Raw genomic sequence first — 22,151 nt, 5'->3', positions numbered from 1 at the left:
CAGACAGGGGATCAACTGCTGGTGCAGACAGATCACAATGCAGCCCGATTTAACATAACCCAGACAGAAACTACTGCTCGCCACCACCCAGGACTGGTTATTTGTGAACAGGGTGCAACTGGCATCCAACAAGGTATATTCATCTGCGCCTTGTTAGTCCAAGCTAATGCATCTGTGCAGTGCAGACGGGCTTTGTCCTACACATCGTGAGTTTAACTGGGCACTTGTGCCAGCCACACACACCTCGTCAGGAGTATTAAGCGCTATATAAAAACAATGCACTTTAAACCTACAAGAATTGTTTTTTTTCACAATAAGTCTACACGTGTTAAAGAGAACATTTGTCAACAACTACGTAGAGATCCGATTCTGTAGACTTCAAGGGATAACACAACCTGATCTTCAGGGAGGATGTTTTTTGATTTTCCAATGGAATAAAGAAGCTCATGGGAATAGGAAAGGGCTCCTGGCACATCAGCGAATGTGGCAGCATAGCGGTGTCACCAAGGACTCTTCACAGACATGTAGTGGTGTAAGAATGAACCAGTTATTGACCCCCTCCATGAAGCAAGCACATCATGTTTATCAAGAACTGCCAAGGGATTCCAGCGCTTAGTTGAACATATAAAGCACAAATGACATAAGGACATAGCCACCCAAAAGTGTTACCAACCTTGTACATATTAACGGTAGGTGCCACCCTATACAAGGTTCCGACTCCTATTCAATCTTCTCCAAGCACAATCTTACCTACTACAGGAGAGTTCCAATAGTGATCAACCATTGTACCTAACCACCTCCCACAGAGGAAACACGTCCAACTCACTCAACCACACAGTGATGCTTTTAAGCATATGCTAGTGTCCGTCACTACAATTCACACAGGAGCCAAAACCACTAAACACTCCCCACATTATAAACCTACATCCTTCAGACCACGCACACTCCACAAAGTAACAATATACTTCTCTGCCAAAAGATGTTTGGCACCATGTGATGGGTATGACTTCTAATCTAAACACTACTATAGCACAGTAATCTAATTAGTCAAATTGAAGACATCTTTCCACCGGTGTGCCCTCACTCGCAGAAAACAAATCCAGCTATGATGAGTCAAAAGTGGTTGAGGAAGGTTTGTCAACACCAAATAATGGCAAGTGCCTGTTATGTTTAGCATTTCTATGGTGCTTTATGGCAGCCGAATGTAGCCTCAAAGCACTACGGTGGCACAGAAGAGATGAAAAGAGGCCAGGAAAGTGGAAAAAAGAAGAAGGTGGTAAGAGAAGGCATGAGGGATGATAAAAATGATGCAATACAAACAATGCTTAATGCACTGCAATCTTCTTTGTGCATTACTAGTGTTTTTTTCGCCCCCTAGTGTACATGTTGGGATTTCATTAACATTTGTGTACTGCTCTTCACTGCAGGTTCTGAGCAGCACAGATTGCTTCATTGCGAGTCATTAAACAAAAGCTTCCTGAAGCCATCCTTGTGGACTTCATCAGTTGTGCACCCCAAGATATGGGCACCAAGAAGGTGTGGTGATGCGAAAATTCACTGAGGAGAACTGCTCAGAAAGGTTTATATGCAAGGGAGCATGGCTATCCTAGCCGGAGACAAGGAGATTAAAATAACATGAAATAGTGCTTAATTTTACGTGTTCTCAGTTTTTCCAGGTAAGGAAGCTAAGTCACATGAAGTTTAAGTGATGTGCCCAGGATCACAAGATGTGGCCACATGGGAATCCAATGCTAACGCTCTGGTATTAATGATTAGAGCTTGTTCACTCTATAATGTAACAAACTTAAATCTGAGTCACGTCTACAGCAAAGGGAGTAGTGCAAACACCCCCCACCAAACATCCCTTCCATTCTACACGCATGCCTATTTACAGCACTACAAGCAAGTAAAAGCTTTACTATGGAGGGAGCTTTTAAACACAACCCGCTACACTGCAGCGAAACGCAACAAAAGAAGGGAGTGTCCCATGTACAGAACCGTTCTTCTTGCATTTGTGTGAACCACGCAACAAAGAATGCGTTATGGAAAGGCGGGAGCATGGGGTGGCAATAGTGACATCAGATCCAGATACTACTTTACAGCATGTAAGTCTCAATTCAGATACACAGGAGTGTTTCACTTTATCGACTTACATTGTGACTGGCAAAGCAGCCCGGGGTTCTCACGTGCCAGGTATTACTACCCACAGTGTATGGAGCATCCAGCGTCTGACTTGTGGATGCGTTTTAGGGTGAACCTACCAGAAATTGAAAAAGATCTTTTGTGAGCTCACCACAAACTTACAGCCTGTCCATTGCTTATCATTTGCTGGCTTGTCACAGAGTTGATTCTTTCCTATTTAAAGGCTTTCCTTGTTCATCTGGTGTTTGTTTGTCCATCGCCCCTGGAGCGTAACCTCTTTGTCATCTCTCTAATTTGCCGACTTCCGTTGGAAGTCGTTGAAGCCACTGCTTCTTTTTAAGGAACGACTTTTTGGGTGAGCCCACCAGACAGCTTGAGCCGTCTGACTGTGAAGACATACTATGGGGTTACCAAGAACATACAGGTTCTTGGAGCCTGCCCATTGGTTACCATTGGCTGGCTTTATGGTCACTCTTGTTTGGCTGCTTCCTATTTGATGGCTTTGTGTCAATCTTGTTTGTCCCTCCCATGAAGCATACCATCGCTATGATGGGCTAATTTCTAGGTGCCTCTGTTCACTTTTAGAGAACCACTTTTTTTTCTTTTTAAGCACTCAAAAAGAGTGCATGTTTTCCGCTGTCTCCCACTTGTGCTTCTCTCACACACCTGTGTGCTTCTGCCTCCTGCACACAGACAGGACGTGTCAAGATAGGACCGAACCCCGCTCTCTTACTTTTGTTTGATTTTAACTCCCCTTTAAGACAATTCAACTATGCTCTCCTCATTGTCCTGCTGATAATGTCAAAGTGACTTCTATTTCGCATGTGTATGTGGCAACTCCCAGTCGTTAAACCATTTTCTTCTGGTACCGAATAAATCCGCAAAAATCAGAAAGGACAGCTCCGCCCACATGTACAGCTGTGCAGACTAGATTTATGAGGGCATCCACCCACTTCACAAGCTCCCTCCCATCGTTTGTGCTTCCCTAGTCAGAGAAAGCACCTTAGCCGAGGGCACTTGAATTGCGGATGTGTAGAAAATGCAATACCTGCTGCCTTGCAACTAAGCGGAGAACTACTGCTGAACAGAAAGAAAAGAAACAGAGAAATAAACAGTGTGGTAACAAACACCGCCCCCTCTTCCTAAGCCACGACACCTACCATAAATTAATATAAAGCTTCTGTTCTTATCCCGGGTCCTCTTGGCCCCTATATTTGCTTTGTGACAGCTGCAAATGTCAAAATAAAACCACCACTGTAGCCATCACACACAACAACAAATACTTCCCACAAATGCCACAATGCAGTTCAACATTCTACCGACCAAGCACACCCTACAGTGCAGTGTCCCACCAGCCTGCTAATGTGTTTCAGTGCCTGATTAGGGGGTTGGGAAGCACTACATAAATTCAAGTACAATATACCTATATAAAAAGGTAATCTTTTTGTAATTGGACGTCAGTAGCATAAAGTAGTTTCAGCTTTCCCAGTTTGCCTTATCAGAAGTTAAAAATATAAGTCTGAATGCTGGTTCCCTGAACCACACTTCACCCATCTTCTGGAGACAGTTGTATGCTACACAAATATGACACCGACCCCGGCACTGGCAAAGCAATTTAATTTTACTGATTTACTCAAATCATCATCCCAAGCCACATGAGACAAAGAATCGTTCTTCTTGTAGAGATAACTCATCAAAAGGTGAAAAATGTTTGGCTACGGGAATCAACATCACAGCAAAAAATAAAAATAAATCACTGCGCTCAGCCTTTTTTATCCACCTACCCGACATTGGACAACTCTCCTTTCTAGTAATCTCCAGAGAAATGTTGTTGCATTCTTCGGGCACATTAATTCTAGAGAGTACGAAAGGCTGAGAAGCACAACAAGTCAAGTTTTCACTGGGTCGTCACTGCTGGCTTGACATAATAAGCCACAACCACCACCGCAATGAGGGCGGAACAGGCCTTCCGCTGCATCTCACCTTCAAGCATCACTGACAGCAACTGCACAGTGAGAACAATGAGAATGTCACCGGCATCATTCAGAGGCTCCGGTAATTACAACAAAGAGTCAACAGGATATCCATCAGGGACATATGGTGCAAAAGGTCTGATATTACGGTCCCTTCCAAAGTGGCTGCTCTAGTTGGGTGATTTCCAATTATGACCGCCATAAATCTCAAAAGGCATGGGGGGGGACAAACTTACATGTCTGTCGCCAGCCACTTCGCTGTTCTCCTGATGGTGTCCAGCAGTCCCTGGGACACCAGCATAGGCTCCCCCATGCAATCCTGCCACTGCCCTCATGCTATACGTAGCATGAGAGCCACATCGGGATTGGTCTGAACAGCTTGGTCTGCCTGTCAGTGCACTGGAGTCTGCGATGTTTCTGCAACCCGGCTGTGCAACACGACCAGGTTAGAGAAACCTAAGTGTGCATGTCAGTTTGGCCAGCCAAACTGACATGCGCATTAGGTGCACTCACTCGACTCCTCCTCCTCCCTCCCATGGCCCAACCCTGTGCCTCCCTTCAAATTCTGGCTCAGAGTTAGCAGCTGAAAAATAATATTGTTTAATTATTCAGCTTCTGGCTCTGAGCCAGCGGTGCAAAGCTCCTTTGCCATTGCGGAGGACCCGCCCCTGGTTATGTCACTTATCAGACAAGTGTCTGAAAATGGTGTAATGCTGCTGGGACGACAACACTTCACATGGCTGAACAGGATGCTCTTGAGTTGTTCTCGGAAGGCCAGCAGGATGGGATGTCGGTGGAGACCTCCATCAGTTCAGATATCAGAAAGATGTCCTTTCAGGGGATGACGAAGCACAGCCTAGAATTAAAGGAGGACTTGGCTGTCCTATGCTCCTTTGACCATATGGGTTTTCTTTGAATCGTGTTGTCATCTCCAAAGAACCGACAAAGTGACCAATTACCACTCACAAAAAAAGACCCACAACACCATTAGAAGCCACTTCCTCGAAATCCGGAACATTAGTTCAACCACAACTAAGCACACGCGCCACAAACCATCATAAATTGCTTGCAGTACAAATCAGACCCCCGCTTCTCAGCGCGGCCCATGCCATGCAGCAGGCCTTCTCATGAGACAACTGAGCTTCTACCAGCAGACACCTGAAAAGATTCATGAATGAAAGATGAACTCGACAGCTGAGTGAGCAGGGCTCGCATTGCAGAGTCATCTGAGGAAGGGTCCGCTGTTCTCAGGCGAGGAGACTGATCTCACCATGTACCCTGGTTGGCCGTGGCTGGCTGGAAGCCGCTGCTCGCTCCCCCTTGAAGCGCCGAGCTGATCTCAAGCCAGGAGCGGCGCTGATCTCACGGTGACCCCAGGTTAGCCACGGACTCCCGTGCACTGGCCGGAAGCTTATGCTCGCTCCCTATTGATGCGCCGAGCTGTTCATACTTTTAATTAGAAAAAGAAAAATCAGACGAGCCTCGGGATCCTGTGGAGAAGACAGCGACGCAACCGGAGCGCATCAAAGGCGAGAGGAGAAATTCAATTTTCAGACACTGTAATAAGTGCGGAGGGGGTGGAGGGCTCGTCGGGGAGGGGCAGCCGCTGGGGGTGTGGGAGAAGCGGTGCCCTCTGAAGACAAGGCCAGGGGCTCGATGAGGAGCACGCGAGGTGCACCCATGAGGTGCCAGGACACCCAAGGCTTTAAATGAGAGAAAGAGGGCAGGGTGCATTTATTGACATTTCATTTATCTTGGAGGTAGAGGCGCAATGCTGCCGGTTTCAGTGTGGCAGTACGAGCACTGTGTGTACACAGTCACACATTTCAATAAGGCACTAGCATGTGGTTAACGAATGCACTGCCGCACAAACTGCTGCAATGGACGCCTCCCGAAAGTGCTTTTATTGCGATAATACTGTTATTTCCGGTGAGGACTGATCCACGCTATGGGATAGCCGCGACACTTCCGGTGAGGATTGATCCACACTATGGGCTAGCACCGACACTTCTGGTGAGGACTGATCCACGCTATGGGATAGCACCGACACTTCCGGTGAGGACTGATCCATACTATGGGCTAGCACCGACACTTCCGGTGAGGACTGATCCACGCTATGGGATAGCACCGACACTTCTGGTGAGGACTGATCCACGCTATGGGATAGCACCGACACTTCCGGTGAGGACTGATCCACACTATGGGCTAGCACCGACACTTCTGGTGAGGACTGATCCACGCTATGGGATAGCACCGACACTTCCCGTGAAGACTGACACTTCCGGTGAGGGCTGATCTACGCTATGGAATAGAACCGACGCTCGCCTTCAGTAGTTATGCACATATCAATGACAGCACCAGCAGGCCCCGAGCCCCTGGCGCGGACAGTACTGCAGTAACCTGGAGGGCTGCTGCACACATTAGTGTCAGAACTAGCAGTGCCATACACGTCAGCGGGATAGCACGGACAGTCCTCGCAAGACTTGCATACTCCTCGAGGCATTTGGAATGGGCATCCTCGTTTCAGAAGCGCACACTCCATCAGTATAAACACTAGGTTAACGCGCATGCCCATCAGTGGCATGGCGCCCACAGTCCCATGTGTCCCGTGGGGCAGTCCTGTCACATCTCAATGAGAAACCATCTGCCCTTCTCCCAAGGGGTGGCCAGCTTGCTCTAGTGATGCCTAGGTGAGAGCTGTAATGGGCTTGGGCTGCAGTTAGTTGGTCGTCACTGTTACGAGTGCAGCCTTCTCTACATGTGTTCAAATCTGGGTTGGTGAACAGTCATTTTCAGTGCCCTGTGAGAAGTTAGCTCTACACCGAGTCCAACATTAACCCACCCCGAGTCAGATGCTGGCCACAGATCTAATGAAGATAGGGTATGTCTATGATACCTCCGTGTGACGTTCAATTTCGAGGTTTCAATGTGTGCATGATTCAAGGTGGATAGGCTGATTTCTACTAAGGCTGAGCAAATGGCAATTTACCATATCATTAAAGGGCCACAAAGCACCAGAACTATGCTCACTAGCACAACTTAAAGAGATGGACTCACTGGTGCCTCACGAGGGTTTGCGGTATGCTCATTTGAATTATGAGATTCTTCTGCTGCATCTTTTTTTGGGCCCAAAATGATTTTTTCAGCTCAAATGGATCAAAAGTTACAGAACCTTAGCAACAAGTGTTTGCGTGCAGTGTATCCGATTCACAAAGATTAACTTGTTCCATATTTATGTATTCAGTTGTTAAGATGGTACCAATGAGGGGAAATATTTGCCCAGTCCATATAACTCTGTAAAAATGGCAAAATAGTGAAGTAATACTCTCAAGAAATGTGCTGCATATACTGTACAATTTGCCTTTTCTTGCAACATGATTTATTCATCCATGCCGCATCATTTGGTGCATAAATCCAGTGGCCATGGGTATACCCTGATTTGCCTTTTCTTCCTGCATGATAATTTAGTCATCCTAATTTGATTCTCCCCTGCCCATACCTCGTCATTGCAACTGTGTGAAAAAATACATTCTTAATTTAACCTCCGCGAATATGAGAGTAGAAAATGCCGGCGGACGGAGGACCCAACCCATGGAGGCGCAGTCTCACACAATCTACAGTAGTGCTCCGGTGTCCACAGGAGCTTCAGAGGCGCAGCCTATAGGAACGTGCATTAAATACGAGCCCTGGTGTAGGTCTGAGGAGTGCACGCAGGTGTGGCAGGGAGCCAGCCAGAGGAATGGGCATCGTGCAACCAGCCATAGAATATGCAGTAGGGATTATGCCATTGTTCCGGTGTCCAGCCTTCGCTTGTGATACTCTATTTGCAAGTCAGATGTCTGAAGACACTACTAGTCATCAAACAAAGCACAAGGAACTGCAACAAAGATTAGAAGCTAATTCACAAAACGCCTCGGTTACTGCCTTCTGAACATTTTAGCTCACTGCGTAAATAACGCACAACAATAAGCCACAGAGAGCAGGCCGGGCTGTAAGCACCCCCGGAGGGGCTACCTGTGGAGGGGGTGAAGGCAGCGTCCTTTCCTTTGTCCGGCTCATTTCAAGAAACCCGCTCCCCACCCCCTCTTTGAGCCCCTCTTCATCCTGCCCGGAGCCCCCCCTCTGTGGGCCTGTTTCTCGTCGTTGTTGCGTCTGTTTACAAAGGCTGTTCTCAAAGTCTCGTTACAAATCCCTGTGTGTCTGTGTTTTTATCTTGGGTGGGGGGAGGGAAGGTGGAGTGAATAGTGAAAGTGCAAACACGGCCTTCGCCACTGACTCGCTGCTGTGCACCGCCGTCTCTGCTGTTCCACGACGGCACGGGCCCGGCCTGCGCCCCGCCCTGTGGAGAAACCTGTCCCCAAGGAAAGGTGCACTCCCCGGACTTAGCTGTGCGTGCAACAGAGGAGAGCAGAGAGGGGGCATGTCGGTACTTTACAATAAAACAAATAGTAAATGAATTACTGCTGGGCGGGGCTAAGGTCACCCGCAGAGGCCCGTGGAGGAGCTCTCAATGCAAATGCTACAAGCCTGTCGTGACATCACGGAGAACGACTCAAGTCAGATGTCGCAGGATAGTCTGACATCACCATGAGCAGTTGTTGGGTGAAACTGCCAGGCTATCAAAAGGTGGGTATCTACTATTATTAACAGATTAATTTCACGGGTTATTGTGGCGGCCGGGGGAGACTGTGCTAGTGTGCGGGCATTGGCTCATGATGCCACAGGTGGCTGCTGCTTAACCCTGAAGTCACGATATACAGCCTAACATCACGGACTGCTACCGTTATAGACAGATGTTACAGTCTACCATGACATATCCGTGGGAGCTACAGTCAATCACAGAAAAGCCACAGGTCTCTCTTGGTGGTAGTACTTGGAGGCAAAAAAAGCCTTCGTTGTTAAAACATAAAAGACGTGACACATAGAAAAAATAAATCGATTTATAACATACGTAAAAAGAGATAGGCGGCTCTACGGGAAGCTCGCGCCCTATGATCTGCCACTGTTGGGTAGGAACGATCGGATGACTTCAGTGGTGCTTAGATAAGCGATATTATTACTTAGCTCAGTCCTCCCATCGACATCTGGGGAATGCAAGGCCGACTCGGCCCAGCAGGGACTCTACCCTCTGACCTCACGGGCTGAACGCAGCACGTGCCTGAGCGCGCCAACTGGCATTAAATGGCCTCAAAAAGCATCACAGAATCGGGGCTGAGAGGGCGGGTACGGCGCCCTCTACGGCAGCATGTTGTTACTGCGAGTAGGCGCCCTGATACTGGGCCGCTGCTGAGCTGATAAAATATAGTGTTTAAATAGAGGGTAGATCCACTGACTGGCTACACGGGTCCTCCTCGGAAGTGGGAAGGGGCAATTCAAAGGGGGGGGGGGGGTAACAGTCTGAGACGAGGGGGCGATGTTCTATCAGCGTATTTACCTTGGAGACAGGTCAACACAGCTGTACATATAGGGCATTTTGTTTTTAAACAGAGATGTTTTTCTTCTGCGCCTTGAGAGGCCCGGAATCTCACAAGCCCGAGCAAAATTTGACACTGTTCCTTGACACGGCCCTGGCATGGCTGTGTGAGAGGAGAGAGCGGCTTTACTGCCCAGCTGGAAGGGGAGAGGTGGCAGGCAGGTCGAACCACTTGGACAACGAGAGGGGTGTCCAGGCGCAGAGGTGGAGAGAAGGGTGGCGGGGGGTGGCTGGTATTAGAGTAGTCAGGGGCCCGAAAGGCGGCAACAGAGAGGGAGGGACAGAATCATCCATGAGGCACTCGGTACCCTGTCACTGACTAACCCAGCGCTAGATGGCGCTAAACAGAGGCTGGTATGGGACTGTTCTAATGCCACCACACCGGGCAGGAACACCGTCTGGCATGTGAGCGATCTAACCCAGGAACACACTACATCACCCTCCCTTAAAGGAATGCGCCCCCTGTTCAGTCTTCACGCCTACCCTGGAGAGAGTGCACCTTGAGAAATAGACACCTGATTGACCAATGAAGACAAAATAAAGATTTACTCAATCTTTATTCCATTTTCTGGAACACCTTATTGTCACCACGACCGCTGTTAAGGGGCCCTGTTACTACTTTTCAAGTTAATGTTCATAGTTCCTATAACCTCAGCTACCTATAACGCCTCCACCCCACCAAAAAATAAGAAAACATGTTTTTTTGCTCTAAAGAGTCCCTACTGTTTGGCTGGGGTGCTCTCATCAGTGACCTATGCCGACCTTAATCCTTGCATACCAGCTGCTTTTCTTAGCCCATTACCGTTTGACGCCTCCCCCCCCCCCCCCCCCCCAACCCAGTTCTTACACACATCAGCTCTTATTCTATCGGGTTCCGCGAACAATAACGGCTCGTGAGGCCGAAGGCTGACGATCATGTAACCAATGTTCAATTTGAACCTCGCTGCCCTGCGTTTTCATCACCCCACGAGTCACTGGCCCAACTGACGTCCTGTTGTGGAAATGTCGTCCTCCTCTGGACACTCCCTTTAGGTCAATTATCCACTATCAATTTTAGACTCCCTACCCGAACTTACTACCGCTTGTAAGATTCCGCGTCCACTCTGGTGTAAAACCACCACGTTACCTCTGCACATATGCTGCATGAATGCTCAATATGTGCTCGTTGTTTGCCAGGATCAATTTATCCGTGAATGTTTTTTTTTGTTGCTGTTTAGGCATTACACAACGCTCTGAAACCTGGCTGGGTGAGGACGGCGCTACATGCGAAAATACACTGAACAGAGCGCAAGGTGTAACTGATCTCACTCCTCTCTCGCACCTTTAAAGGTGTGGGCCTACACTCTAAAACACCAGCGTACCTACATGTCAGTCTACTTCAGGGGGAGCTATGGTGCTAGGCACCGGCGACATACTGATTATATCGGTGATAAAGCAACATTTCTGAATTTGGCACCACTTGAATTTTTTCATTGCGTGGTTTCTCGTACGCGTTTCGAGCATCTACTCATGAATGCAGGAAGCACGCAGGTCTCTGTGGTGAGATCTCTCACTAAGATGTGTTGTTGCTAAATGTCCCAAAGGCAGGAATGTGGCAACAACAAAACAAATGCACGCAACACCAGCCACTGGGGACCCCCTCCCACAAACCACCCCAACCAAAATAAAACTACCGTTGGAACTATGGACCTTGTGGGACATAAAACTATGCGCCAAAACAAATCCCAAGACGGATTTCTTGGCAGGGATGCAGGCATGTTGCATCTCTACCTGATCCTTCTGCACAGCTCAGTGACTCCACTTGTTGGAAAATATGGCGCCTGGAAACTAAATCTAGCACCAAGAAGCGACCTGCCAGTCTAGATTCTGCAAAAGCTTTAAGTGCGGTTACCGGTTTATCTCCCAGACTAATAAATACATTGAAAACAAGGGTATAGGGAACCTACGCGCCAGTCACAAGCAACCTCAAGGCGCTTAAAGGCGTTGCCATTTTCACGGCTGCGATGCATGATGAACCCTTGATTACAGTTTGCTGTATTTCGCCTTAAAATATCACCAGTGGTTTACAATCCAGAGGATATACCTATATTGAAAATGCATCTTATTTAGGGGGTCTTACGAATGGAAGTATCCCTCTTTACAGCGCCCCAAATACGGCTTATACCACACTGGCGCCGATATAGAAAATGATATTGAAGAAAGTGGTCTACTGCATGCCTCAGACTTACAATAACTACATTGTGTTATTCCCCCCCCCCCCCCCCCACAAAAATGTATATACATTTTTTTAAAAAAAAACTGTTTAACGAACTATGCATTTAGCAGTAAGTTTTATCTATCACCCCGTCGACTGCTATTTATCTGAAAGGGCGCCACCTTAAAACCTGTCCAGAAAAAAAAAAAAAAAAATGATCCCAGACCACCCCCCTTTACCCTCTGCCAAATTTCACAAAAACACATAAATAAAAGAAGACTTCACTTTTGAAGGAAAAGGCAAAAAAGGATAAAGCGAGTTAAGGATTACACAGTGGAATATGGTTAATCACACAGCCTTGCGGTGCCTTACAAAGAAATAAATTATTCTTTCCGACAATTTGTTCTGCTGCCTCAGAAAACATACAATCCTCTTCAGCGCGCGCTCAATGTGTGTTGTGCAAATCACAATTCTGCAGGCTATTTAAATATTCATATTACCTCTGTTATTTAAGTACCAAGGGGCTGTCAGCGTGTGGCAAGCGCTTTATAAACGGTCACTATTAATACAGCATCAATATATTGGGACGGGCACATATGACAAGCTAAACCAAAGGCTCGTCAGCCCTATGGGTGGTTCGAACATTCTTAACCATGAAAGTATTGGGGGGTGGGGGGGGGGGGGGGGGGCAACGCAGCCCTGAGAGAACCTGCACCCCTGCCCGGCGGGGTGCACTTCCAGCCGATGTCTTACCCCACTGAGGCATTGAGCGGTGGCACTGTTGAGGTCTGGGGGCCAAGTATGGGCACTGCCCTTGTCTATTAGGACCGGGTCCAAACATTCGGGATAGTGTTTTCCTACCCAAGCCAGGTGGAGATCTAACAGGTTCGACTCTTTGGGGCCGATCCGACCTCCCACTGTTGGTTCTGCCATAGGAAATTCGCACAGGTTCGCATGTGCCAGCCCGTCACCAGGAGTGGGGTCAGGATACGTCCAGCCACACACACTGCAGGGCACAGACTGGCTCGCTGCTGACTCCCCCCCAAGGCCTGGGCACGGGATGCTGCCGAGTAACACACACACAGAGGAGAGGGAGCGAGCTTCGCTACCCACCGAGGGCGCAGGAGACCCGTGCAACTCACGGAGGGCGCAGGGGAGGCGTGCAGCTCACACCCTGCACCGAGGGCGCAGGGGAGCCGTGCAGCTCACACCCTGCACCGAGGGCGCAGGGGAGCCGTGCAGCTCACACCCTGCACCGAGGGCGCAGGGGAGCCGTGCAGCTCACACCCTGCACCGAGGGCGCAGGGGAGCCGTGCAGCTCAGCTCACACCCAGCACAGAGGGCGCAGGGGAGCCGTGCAGCTCAGCTCACACCCAGCACAGAGGGCGCAGGGGAGCCGTGCAGCTCAGCTCACACCCAGCACAGAGGGCGCAGGGGAGCCGTGCAGCTCACACCCTGCACCGAGGGCGCAGGGGAGCCGTGCAGCTCACACCCTGCACCGAGGGCGCAGGGGAGCCGTGCAGCTCACACCCAGCACCGAGGGCGCAGGGGAGCCGTGCAGCTCACACCCTGCACCGAGGGCGCAGGGGAGCCGTGCAGCTCACACCCTGCACCGAGGGGCGCAGGGGAGCCGTGCAGCTCAGCTCACACCCAGCACCGAGGGCGCAGGGGAGCCGTGCAGCCCACGAGGGGAGCCGTGCAGCCCACGAGGGGAGCCGTGCAGCTCACACCCTGCAGCTCATACTCTGCAAACCAGGCGCAGTGGCGCCGTGCAGTTCACATCCTGCACCGAGGGCGCAGGGGCGCCGTGCAGCTCAGCTCACACCCTCCAACCAGGGCGCAGTGGAGCCGCAGTTCACATCCTGCACCGGGGGCGCAGGGGTGTCGTGCAGTTCACACCCCGCACCTCATACTCTGCAACCAGGGTACAGGGGAACTGTGCAGCTCACACCCTGCACCGAGGGCGCAGGGGAGCCGTGTAGCTCACGCACTGCAACCAGGGCGCAGCTCACCCCCCTACGCTGAGGGAGTCGGGAAGCCGTGCAGCTCACTCGCCCCGAAGCGATCAGCTGAACACTCCACGGCTTCCCCACCACACGGAGTGCACTGTGGAGTCATGCAGCTCACACTGCACTGAGGGCTTATGGGAGCTGTTCAGCTTTGCTGCAGATACTGAGAAGTGGAGCGGTGCAAGGAAGACTGCATCGAGGCGCCTGGTGTCCTCACCGCACTGATCCATTCGACAAACACTCCGCACCGAGGGGCGCTAAATGAGGTGCAGCGGAGAGTGCAGCTCGCACACTGCACCGAAGCATCCAGCTGCACCACCCCGTTCAGGAGGCGGGCTCTCGCTGTGCCAGGCTTGCACACGGGTAGACCCTAAGACGCCCCCCCCTCAGGAGCTCGGCACGGCGTGCCACCAGGCAGCACCAGCTTCACCACCCCACGGAGGGCGCTCGAGAGCCGCGCAGGTCACTCACTGCGTCTCCCACCGAAGGCGCCGGATGCCATCCTGCCACCCTTGCTCCTGCTGGGCACCTCGAACCTAAGGGCAGAGCCGCCTCCTCGAAGGCACGAGCTGCAGTGTATGTGGCAAGAGGGGGTGGCTTCGCCCCCGTGGAACCGTCTCTGCGTCAGTGTAAGTACCGTTCGCTCGCACCCTCTTCCCCTCTGCATCATCTGCGCGCAGCCGGAACCGAGCAGTGTGCTTGCAGCCAGTGCGGAGCCAGGACCAGCCGGCACTGCAGCTCCTGCTTCCAGGCACTCGCACTGGCGTAGCCGTGATTCAACACCGAGCGCCGAGGCACAGATTGGCAAAGGTAGATTATTCCAAACAGTAAAATTAGGCGACGATTCCGAAATTCATTACTACAGCCGCAAGAGTATAATTTAAAGCAGGGTGGTGGTTTATCCTCGACAACAGGGCGAACGTATAAAATAATCCGACAGGTTCTCAAAGCCGCCTGTTTGCGCCGAGGGATTATATTTCTGGAAGCGGATTCTGCGTGATATGGGGCAGACTCCCCAACAGGTTATTTAATACAACCCAGATGTTAGGCGAAGCACCCCAAATTACATCTCTCGATCCTTATGGCCCAACAGAAACCCTCAGGTTTCCGCTCACATACATCCTCATCAGCCCATCTTTACATACTCGATGGCACAACATTACCAGGGTAAAGCGACGCACCCCCTTTTTTTTACGACTCGCCCATCAACCACTGGAAGGCAATCATTTCAAGGAATGCCCCTCATAATGCAAGGCACCGTGGACATACATCAGAGGATCAGCTGCGAGGCGCACGACAGGGAATGGTGCATCTCTTGGCGCTTAAGCGATGGATTGACTTACTGGAATGCCATGCCCAGGAACACCCTGTAGGAGGTAGGCATTGCACCCGTGGGCAGCAGCTAGCCACTGCTCGACCGACGCCCACATACAACCTGCCAGGGAGGGTCCGTACTCCCGAATAAGGATGGGGCAGCGGGGTCACACGAGGGGCTGGAAATAGAGGGGCAAGATCCTCGCGCTCCTCATAACACGGGCGCAGCATAGAGAGAGCAGTGGAAGTGAGGAAACTCGTCTGCGCCACAGAGTTGTTGCAAAACAAGGGGCCGAGCCCCTTCCCACGCCATGTATGTAAGAGATACGGGCCTCTCACTTACCTTCCTCACCCACCACACCCTTCGAGCCCCCACCAAACACTCCAGCATCCTTGGAGCTCAGAGAGGGAAATACTACACTGGGAAGGGGGGGGGGGGGGGCACTGGGGACAGGAAATAAGAGGCACTGAAGCAAAACAATGGACTCTGAGTAATGGAAACCAGGAACACTTAGGACCGGAAATGAGGCCCCCTCAGCAGAGTTATGGACACCAAGGTGCTGCCCCACCACTAGGAAGCTTGGAAACCCACAGTGTGGGCAATGAGGAGTCCTAGGCAAGAGGCAGAGGCAAGGGAAGAGCCGCATTTAGGGAATCGCAGCGTGTTGGGAAAAATTAGCAGGCAAACAGAAAGAAATGGGAAGTGCCAGGGCCGGGAGCCACCTAGAGTGTGTGAAATAATGCGGTCTCCAGACACACCAGCAGCGTTTATGGTCTCAATATAGAATGAGAAGCGCCACAGCCGAAGAAACCACAGACTGTGGCACAAAATGACCTCTTCGCCCACAGCAGACAGAGAATAGGAAATGGGAAGTTCCCTAGCAGGGAGCTCTCAGATTGTGGAATAATGTGGTTTTCAGCCACAGAGTTCATGGAATGGGAAATGCCACAGCTGGGAAATCCACAGCATGTGGGAAATAGTGAGCTCCCCACATACAGCAGGGAGAGAATATAGAATGAGCAGTGCCACAGCTGAGGAGTCCACATACTGTGGGAAATAATGTGCTCCTTACCCGGAGCAGGGAGAGAATAGGGAATGGGAAATGCCACAGCTGGGAGCCCTCAGTGTGTGAAATAATGTGATCCCCACCCACAAGAGACACCTTACGGGACGGTAAGTGCCACAGCTGAGGAACCCACGGCACCTGGGGGATGATGAGCTCTTCACGAGACGGGAAGCGCCATAGCCGGGAAGCCAGAGCGCGAGATACACTGCGGTCTCCCACCACAGCAGGCAGAGCATAGGGGGGAGAAGCGTCAGAGCCCAGAAAGGAACAGAACTGCCCCTAGTCGCCCAAGGAAACCACTGTTTAAAGGGGGAACTCCCACCACAGAGGGCAGAAAATAAAGAGCTCCCTCACAGATGGGGAAACTGGAATAAATGGGGCGCAAGCGGCTATCACGCACTTCCAGAACAAATAGGAAATGCAGTCTGCGGGAATTAAAAAGTGAAAGCAGAATGTGCATGAAATAATGCAGAATGGAACCCCGTCCACGCCCTCTTCACCCCTAGGGGCAGCGGGGCTGTCCACCTGCAGAGGGGGGGGGGGGGGGGGGGGGGGGGGAGGTCCTAGCAGGAGGTGGAGTACAGCGTGGGAAAATTGGGGATGACCCCCTCTACCCCACGAGGAAGTCAATGCGGCTTGCCTCAGATACGAGGTTAGCTCGGACCACCAGTAACACCAGCCAGCCCCCCGTGCATGCTTTTCAAAGCACTCCAGACATGACTCCTCACGAGGGGTGGAAAGAGGACAGACCCGACCCCGACCCACCCCCCAAACCTCCATGAAGAGAGAAATGAGCGATGGTCGAGCTGTGACGTTAGTTGGCCTGGGCTGACTGAGCACTAGTACTGTGTACGTGCTCATGGGTGCTATGGGACGCTTTACGCGGTTATGCAACAGGCAGGCACTCCTATCCTTCTGTATAGCGCTGCAAACATATACCTAGTGTTGCAAGGACACGGATAGGTACAACACCTTAAAAGTACCAACTACATGTACATCAACAGTTAAACCTAATTCCTGGAAGAGGCACACCATCCAATGGTGCAGCAGGTGCAGTGGAACCTGAGCCCAGCAGGCTGACGGGCGAACCGAACCCAGATATTTGCTGTATTTTATCATTCAAACAGCAGCCAGGCCGGGGCATTTTCTTCCTGGCACTAGAGCCTATGACACACTGGCTACGCTACTGGTTCCCGAAACACACCGAGAGCGCACATAGATCGTGTGCCGCGTGAGGTGTACAAGGCGCGCGCACAGTTCCTCGGCAGCAATGGTCGATGGTAGTTACTCCTGAACTACTGCATATAGCACATCATTTTTGATGAGCTCGTGCAGCACTAGATACAAGCTCAGCCTTCGACTTTAAACCCCATTGATAAGAGAATAAACTCACTGGCATTATTCTCAGAGTGCTCACGCCAGTCACTCCCCGCAGCATCCAGCTTGGTGCCGTGTAATGCAGTGAGAAGCGCTCCGGGGCACTCCCCAAATTGTGTATTTCCACGGGAGGGAGCATAGTCGTGCTCGGACCCCATATGGCCATGGATGGATTAATGGGGGGGGGGGGGGCACCCCAAGACCGACCAACAAGGTTCCCTGAGCTAGTGGGGGGCGGGGGTGACCGACATACTCTCACCCGTCTCTTGGGTATAGGGGGAGGGGAAGAGGTTGGTGAACAGGGCTCGTTTTCATGTGGCATCACTGTTGTGAAGATTAGAATCGCTCTATACAGGAGGGGGAGGGAGTGCATGTCGCAGGTATGTAGTAAAACCACGTCGGATCCATGCGGATATTTTTTTTTTTTGGGGGGGGGGGGGTGTCGTAGATATTTTTCAGAGGTAAATGTGGATAGGATTGAGGGTGGCAGGTCGGGGTTGGGTGGCCAATTCGTATCCGGCGTACGAGACAGAATTGGGCGAACTCTCCTTAAAGACCGGACTCTTCGGGAGTGGTGTGCGAAGGCACAGGAGGAAAGAAAATTATTGCAAACCGCAAGCCACGCTCCAGTTCAACGTCCGGCGGCTTCTGACGGACTCCTACAGACCAATTCTGCATTGGCGCTACCGTAAGGTGCCTCAAGCGGGTTTGCAGGCGCTTCTCTTCCTGGGCTCCGAGCCTCCTCACCTCGAACCCCAGGCATACCGAGGTGTAATATCCCCCACCCGTCGGTCGGTCCCCGGACCTGGTTATCCCTGAATTTAAACGACCAACCCACCCAGCTGCTTAGTCCCCGCACCTTTCGAGGGGCCGCACACCCCCTTCACAAGCATCCAAACCGCAGCACTTCATTACCACCCGGCTAGGTGTGTGGGGTGGGGGCAGTCGGGGGTCCTGACCCGTTACTCAAGCCCCGTGGGTCGGACTCCATACCCTCTCCCCGCATAGCTGCACGGTCCGCAGCCTGCCCCGCTCTCTTCCCCGCAGGGAGGGATTCACAGTTGCACTCCCACAACCAAGCGGTTCCGCGCCCCCGCCAGCTGTCGGCTCCCGCTGAGGGGCTCCATGCCTTCACCTGGGGGTCCACAGCCCCGAGTTTCACGACCGCTAGGGTCAGTACCCTCACGCCGGGGGTCTCCGCGACCCATGTCTTTAGGTGGAAGTGGGGAGCTTCCATGCTTCGAATGCGGGGGTTGCAGACCTCCCCTCCGGCGCTTTGCTCTCTCTGCCGGGCTCCATGCGCTCACCTGGAGGGAGGGAGTCCATATTTATCAAGCCCTACGACCCTAAGATCGGTGCCCTCGTCCTAGGGAGGGGCTCCTCGAGCCATGCCCTCACCTCGTGGGGCTCCGAGCCCCTGTGCTCCCGGGCTGCCGCCTCCTCTCTCCTCCCCGGACCTTCCCATCTCGGCTCCTCTCACATCCACGGACAGCTCACGATCCAACCAGCGGCGTCCTGCCCGGGGCAGAGGGTCCTGAGCGGAGCGCGCGAGGGGGGTCCTTGGCGCCCGCCTCAGCCTCCTCCCGGGCTCGGTGCGGTGCTCAGGATGCAGAGCTCAGACTGCCAGCCTCACACTGACTGCACTGAGAGCTGGGAAGGAGAGGGGGCGGAGCGTCGAGCCGGCCTCTCCCACCACACCGCTCTCCAGTGTCTTCCTCCGCAGCTCCAGCCCCTTCCACCAACACGGCCCCTCTCCCGTCCCCGCTGCAGCCGCGTCCAAAGTGTGTGACCCGCTCGTCTGTCACCGCTCTCCCTCCACAGCACTCTGACTCTCCTGCCTCAGCTGCCCACCGACCCCCCTAACTCGCCCCAACCGACGCCTCCTCTCAACACTTACACCCTCTCTTTCCGAGCTTGTCCCACCAACACAACCATGCCCCGTCACATGGCTTGTGCTCCGCTCGTGTGTCACTCATTGGATCTAGGCGCTCTCATCATGGCACCCTTTACCTGTCCCATGCTCTCTCAAACGCAGCACTAGCTCATTCCGTCTCTCTTCACACCCCCAGCCTTCCCCTTCTCCCCCACCCCACCCCCCCACCTCTCCACCTCATGTATCCCTGCTCCCAAACGACCGCTCCCAGTTTCCACTACTGGCGCCCTCCTCATCTTCTACCCCCAGCGTCTCCCCCCATACCGAACCCCAAGTTCTCCCCTCACCCTGCCAACCCCTGCCACTAATGCTCCCAGCAAACCCACAGCCGCCCCACAGCGCTACAGTTTCTCTTACTGCCCTCTCCAAAGCTCGAAGCCTCTTCTTAGATCAACCTGCACCCTCTGCCCGCCGCATGCGCAAGTGCCCGCGGATCTACCCTGGTTCTGCCCGAGTTGTCAGAAGTCTAAAATTATCTATCAGGTCTATCACCGTCCCCATCAAAACAGCACACCTCCCCACCCCAAAAAAAAAAAAAAGAAACCAACACCAATTTGACGGCCTCCCACACACCCCAGAGACCAGCAACATTTCCACAGCCTAGGGGGTTAACGCAGGCCCATGCAGCACGGGGGCAGGAGGGTGGGAGATGAGGGAGGGGGCAAACCTTCAGGGTGCACCCACACAGCACAGGGCCAGTGAATATGGGTGAGATACTCGTCGGTCCCTTGGAGCATGATATTCGGCAGTGGGTGCAAGGATTGCGTCACGCCACAGCCCCTCTTGCCGATGCCAAATCTCTCTCAACGCCGCCCCGGTCTTTGTCGCCACCTCCACAGCCCCGCTCGCCGCCGACCTATCTACTCACCACCCCTCAGTCAGTTGGGGGGTCACTTTTTAAATGCCTCTGTTCTATGTGAATTTTGCAGAGCAGTACATACGCGCCCAGAATGCGATCTCTAGGCGCTATGGACCCAAGTAAAAAACAGGAGGTCTGACGTCGCGGAAACAAGGGTTTATTGTTTGTTCGAAAATCAAGTTTTCAGTTTCTTTCTTAAAGTCAGGCAACCTTTCGCATTTACAAATCACGGCTGCCCCTCTCCGTCCGGGGCTTCTTTCAGCCATACCCGCCATTTACTCCACTACTGCTCAGCTTCAGGCATCACTCACACCACCCATCTTACCAAAGGCCACGCCCTCTCTGCACCTTGCTTTCCCCACGCCATCTCTTCTAGCGTAACTCCCTGATTCTCACAACTGAGGTCCCTCTGCTACCCTCGTCACCGACGCACCACTGCCCCTGCGGTGACACGGCTGAACCGCACCCTCTGAGAACCCTCGCACTCTTCTCACGCGCCCCCAGGCCCCTTAAGAAACCAGCTAGCTCCTTGCACAACCAGCGATCCGCCGAATACAATGCAACCGGATTAAAATCAGAAATTCTGCCCAGACGCCACTCTTCCCTGGAAAAAGACACTATGGGCCGTATTTATACTCCGTTTGCGCCGAATTTGCGTCGTTTTTTTCGACGCAAATTCGACGCTAAACTAACGCCAACTAACGCCATATTTATACTATGGCGTTAGAGGCGAATAGCGCCAAAGTTCCCGGAATGTGCGTCATTTTTTAGCGTGAACCCCTTCCTTGCGTTAATGATATGCAAGGGAGGCGTTCCCGTCTAAAAAATGACTCCCAGGCCTTTACGTGGTATTTATACTCCCGGGCAAAAGAGACGCCCGGGAGTGGGCGTGGCTAAAAACGGCGCATTTGCGCCGCTTTTTAACGCCTGGGTCAGGCATGGCGTTAAGGGACAAGTGGGCTCAAAATGAGCCCAGAGTGCCCTCCCCTGCCCCCAGGGACCCCCCCTGCCACCCTTGCCCACCCCAGGAGGACACCCAAGGCTGGAGGGACCCACCCCAGGGACATTCAGGTAAGTATTTTTTTATTTTTTTTTAATAATTTTTTTTGGCATAGGGGGGCCTGATTTGTGCCCCCCTACATGCCACTATGCCCAATGACCATGCCCAGGGGACAGAAGTCCCCTGGGCATGGCCATTGGGCAAGGGGGCATGACTCCTATCTTTACAATGATAGGAGTCATGTTGATGGGGGATGGGCGTCGAAAATAAATGGCGCAAGTCGGGTTACGACGATTTTTTCGACGTAACCTGACTTGCCCCATTTTAAGACGCCCATGCGCCATTTTCCCCCTACGCCGGCGCTGCCTGGTGTACGTGGTTTTTCTCGCGCACACCAGGCAGCGCCGGTCTGCTTGCGCCGGCTAACGCCATTCAATAAATACGGCGCCCGCATGGCGCTTCAGAATGGCGTTAGCCGGCGCAAAACTTTTTGACGCTAAACTGCGTTAGCGCAGTTTAGCGTCAAAAAGTATAAATATGGGCCTATATATATACAAATACACTATCGCTGCTCTACAGTGGCGGGTCAAGGGTGCGATCGGAAAAATAGGCCCATTGCGCGGTGCTTAGGTTATAAGCTATATCCATAATTAAGGTCCAGTGGACCCTAAAAGGCCCCTAGGTCCCGGTGCCACTGCACCCGCTGTACCATTTGTAGCTACCCCCTGCTGCTCTATGCACAATAAATTGGTATATTCAAAAGCAAGGACGCCCACTCCATGATCCTGGCCACCAGTTGTTTCACTTGGT

General features: G+C 52.2%; 1 protein-coding gene across 2 annotated transcripts in view; it reads right to left on the bottom strand.

Moving 5' to 3' along the window:
- Nucleotides 1-19,371, bottom strand: part of PCDH1 (protocadherin 1) — a 249,210-nt gene extending 229,839 nt beyond the window's left edge. For both annotated transcript variants that reach the window (XM_069199491.1, XM_069199490.1), the window contains exon 1: nucleotides 18,948-19,371. In XM_069199491.1, the coding sequence (XP_069055592.1) occupies nucleotides 18,948-19,014 (67 nt within the window). In that variant the 5' untranslated portion in view covers nucleotides 19,015-19,371. The remainder of the gene's footprint in view (nucleotides 1-18,947) is intronic.
- Between the last annotated feature and the right edge of the window lie 2,780 nt (nucleotides 19,372-22,151).

Source organism: Pleurodeles waltl, chromosome 7 (assembly GCF_031143425.1).
Source record: "Pleurodeles waltl isolate 20211129_DDA chromosome 7, aPleWal1.hap1.20221129, whole genome shotgun sequence".
In the NCBI taxonomy this organism is placed as follows: domain Eukaryota; kingdom Metazoa; phylum Chordata; class Amphibia; order Caudata; family Salamandridae; genus Pleurodeles; species Pleurodeles waltl.
The sequence above is the reverse complement of the archived record's forward strand: the minus strand, read 5'-3'. Positions and strand labels throughout refer to the sequence as shown.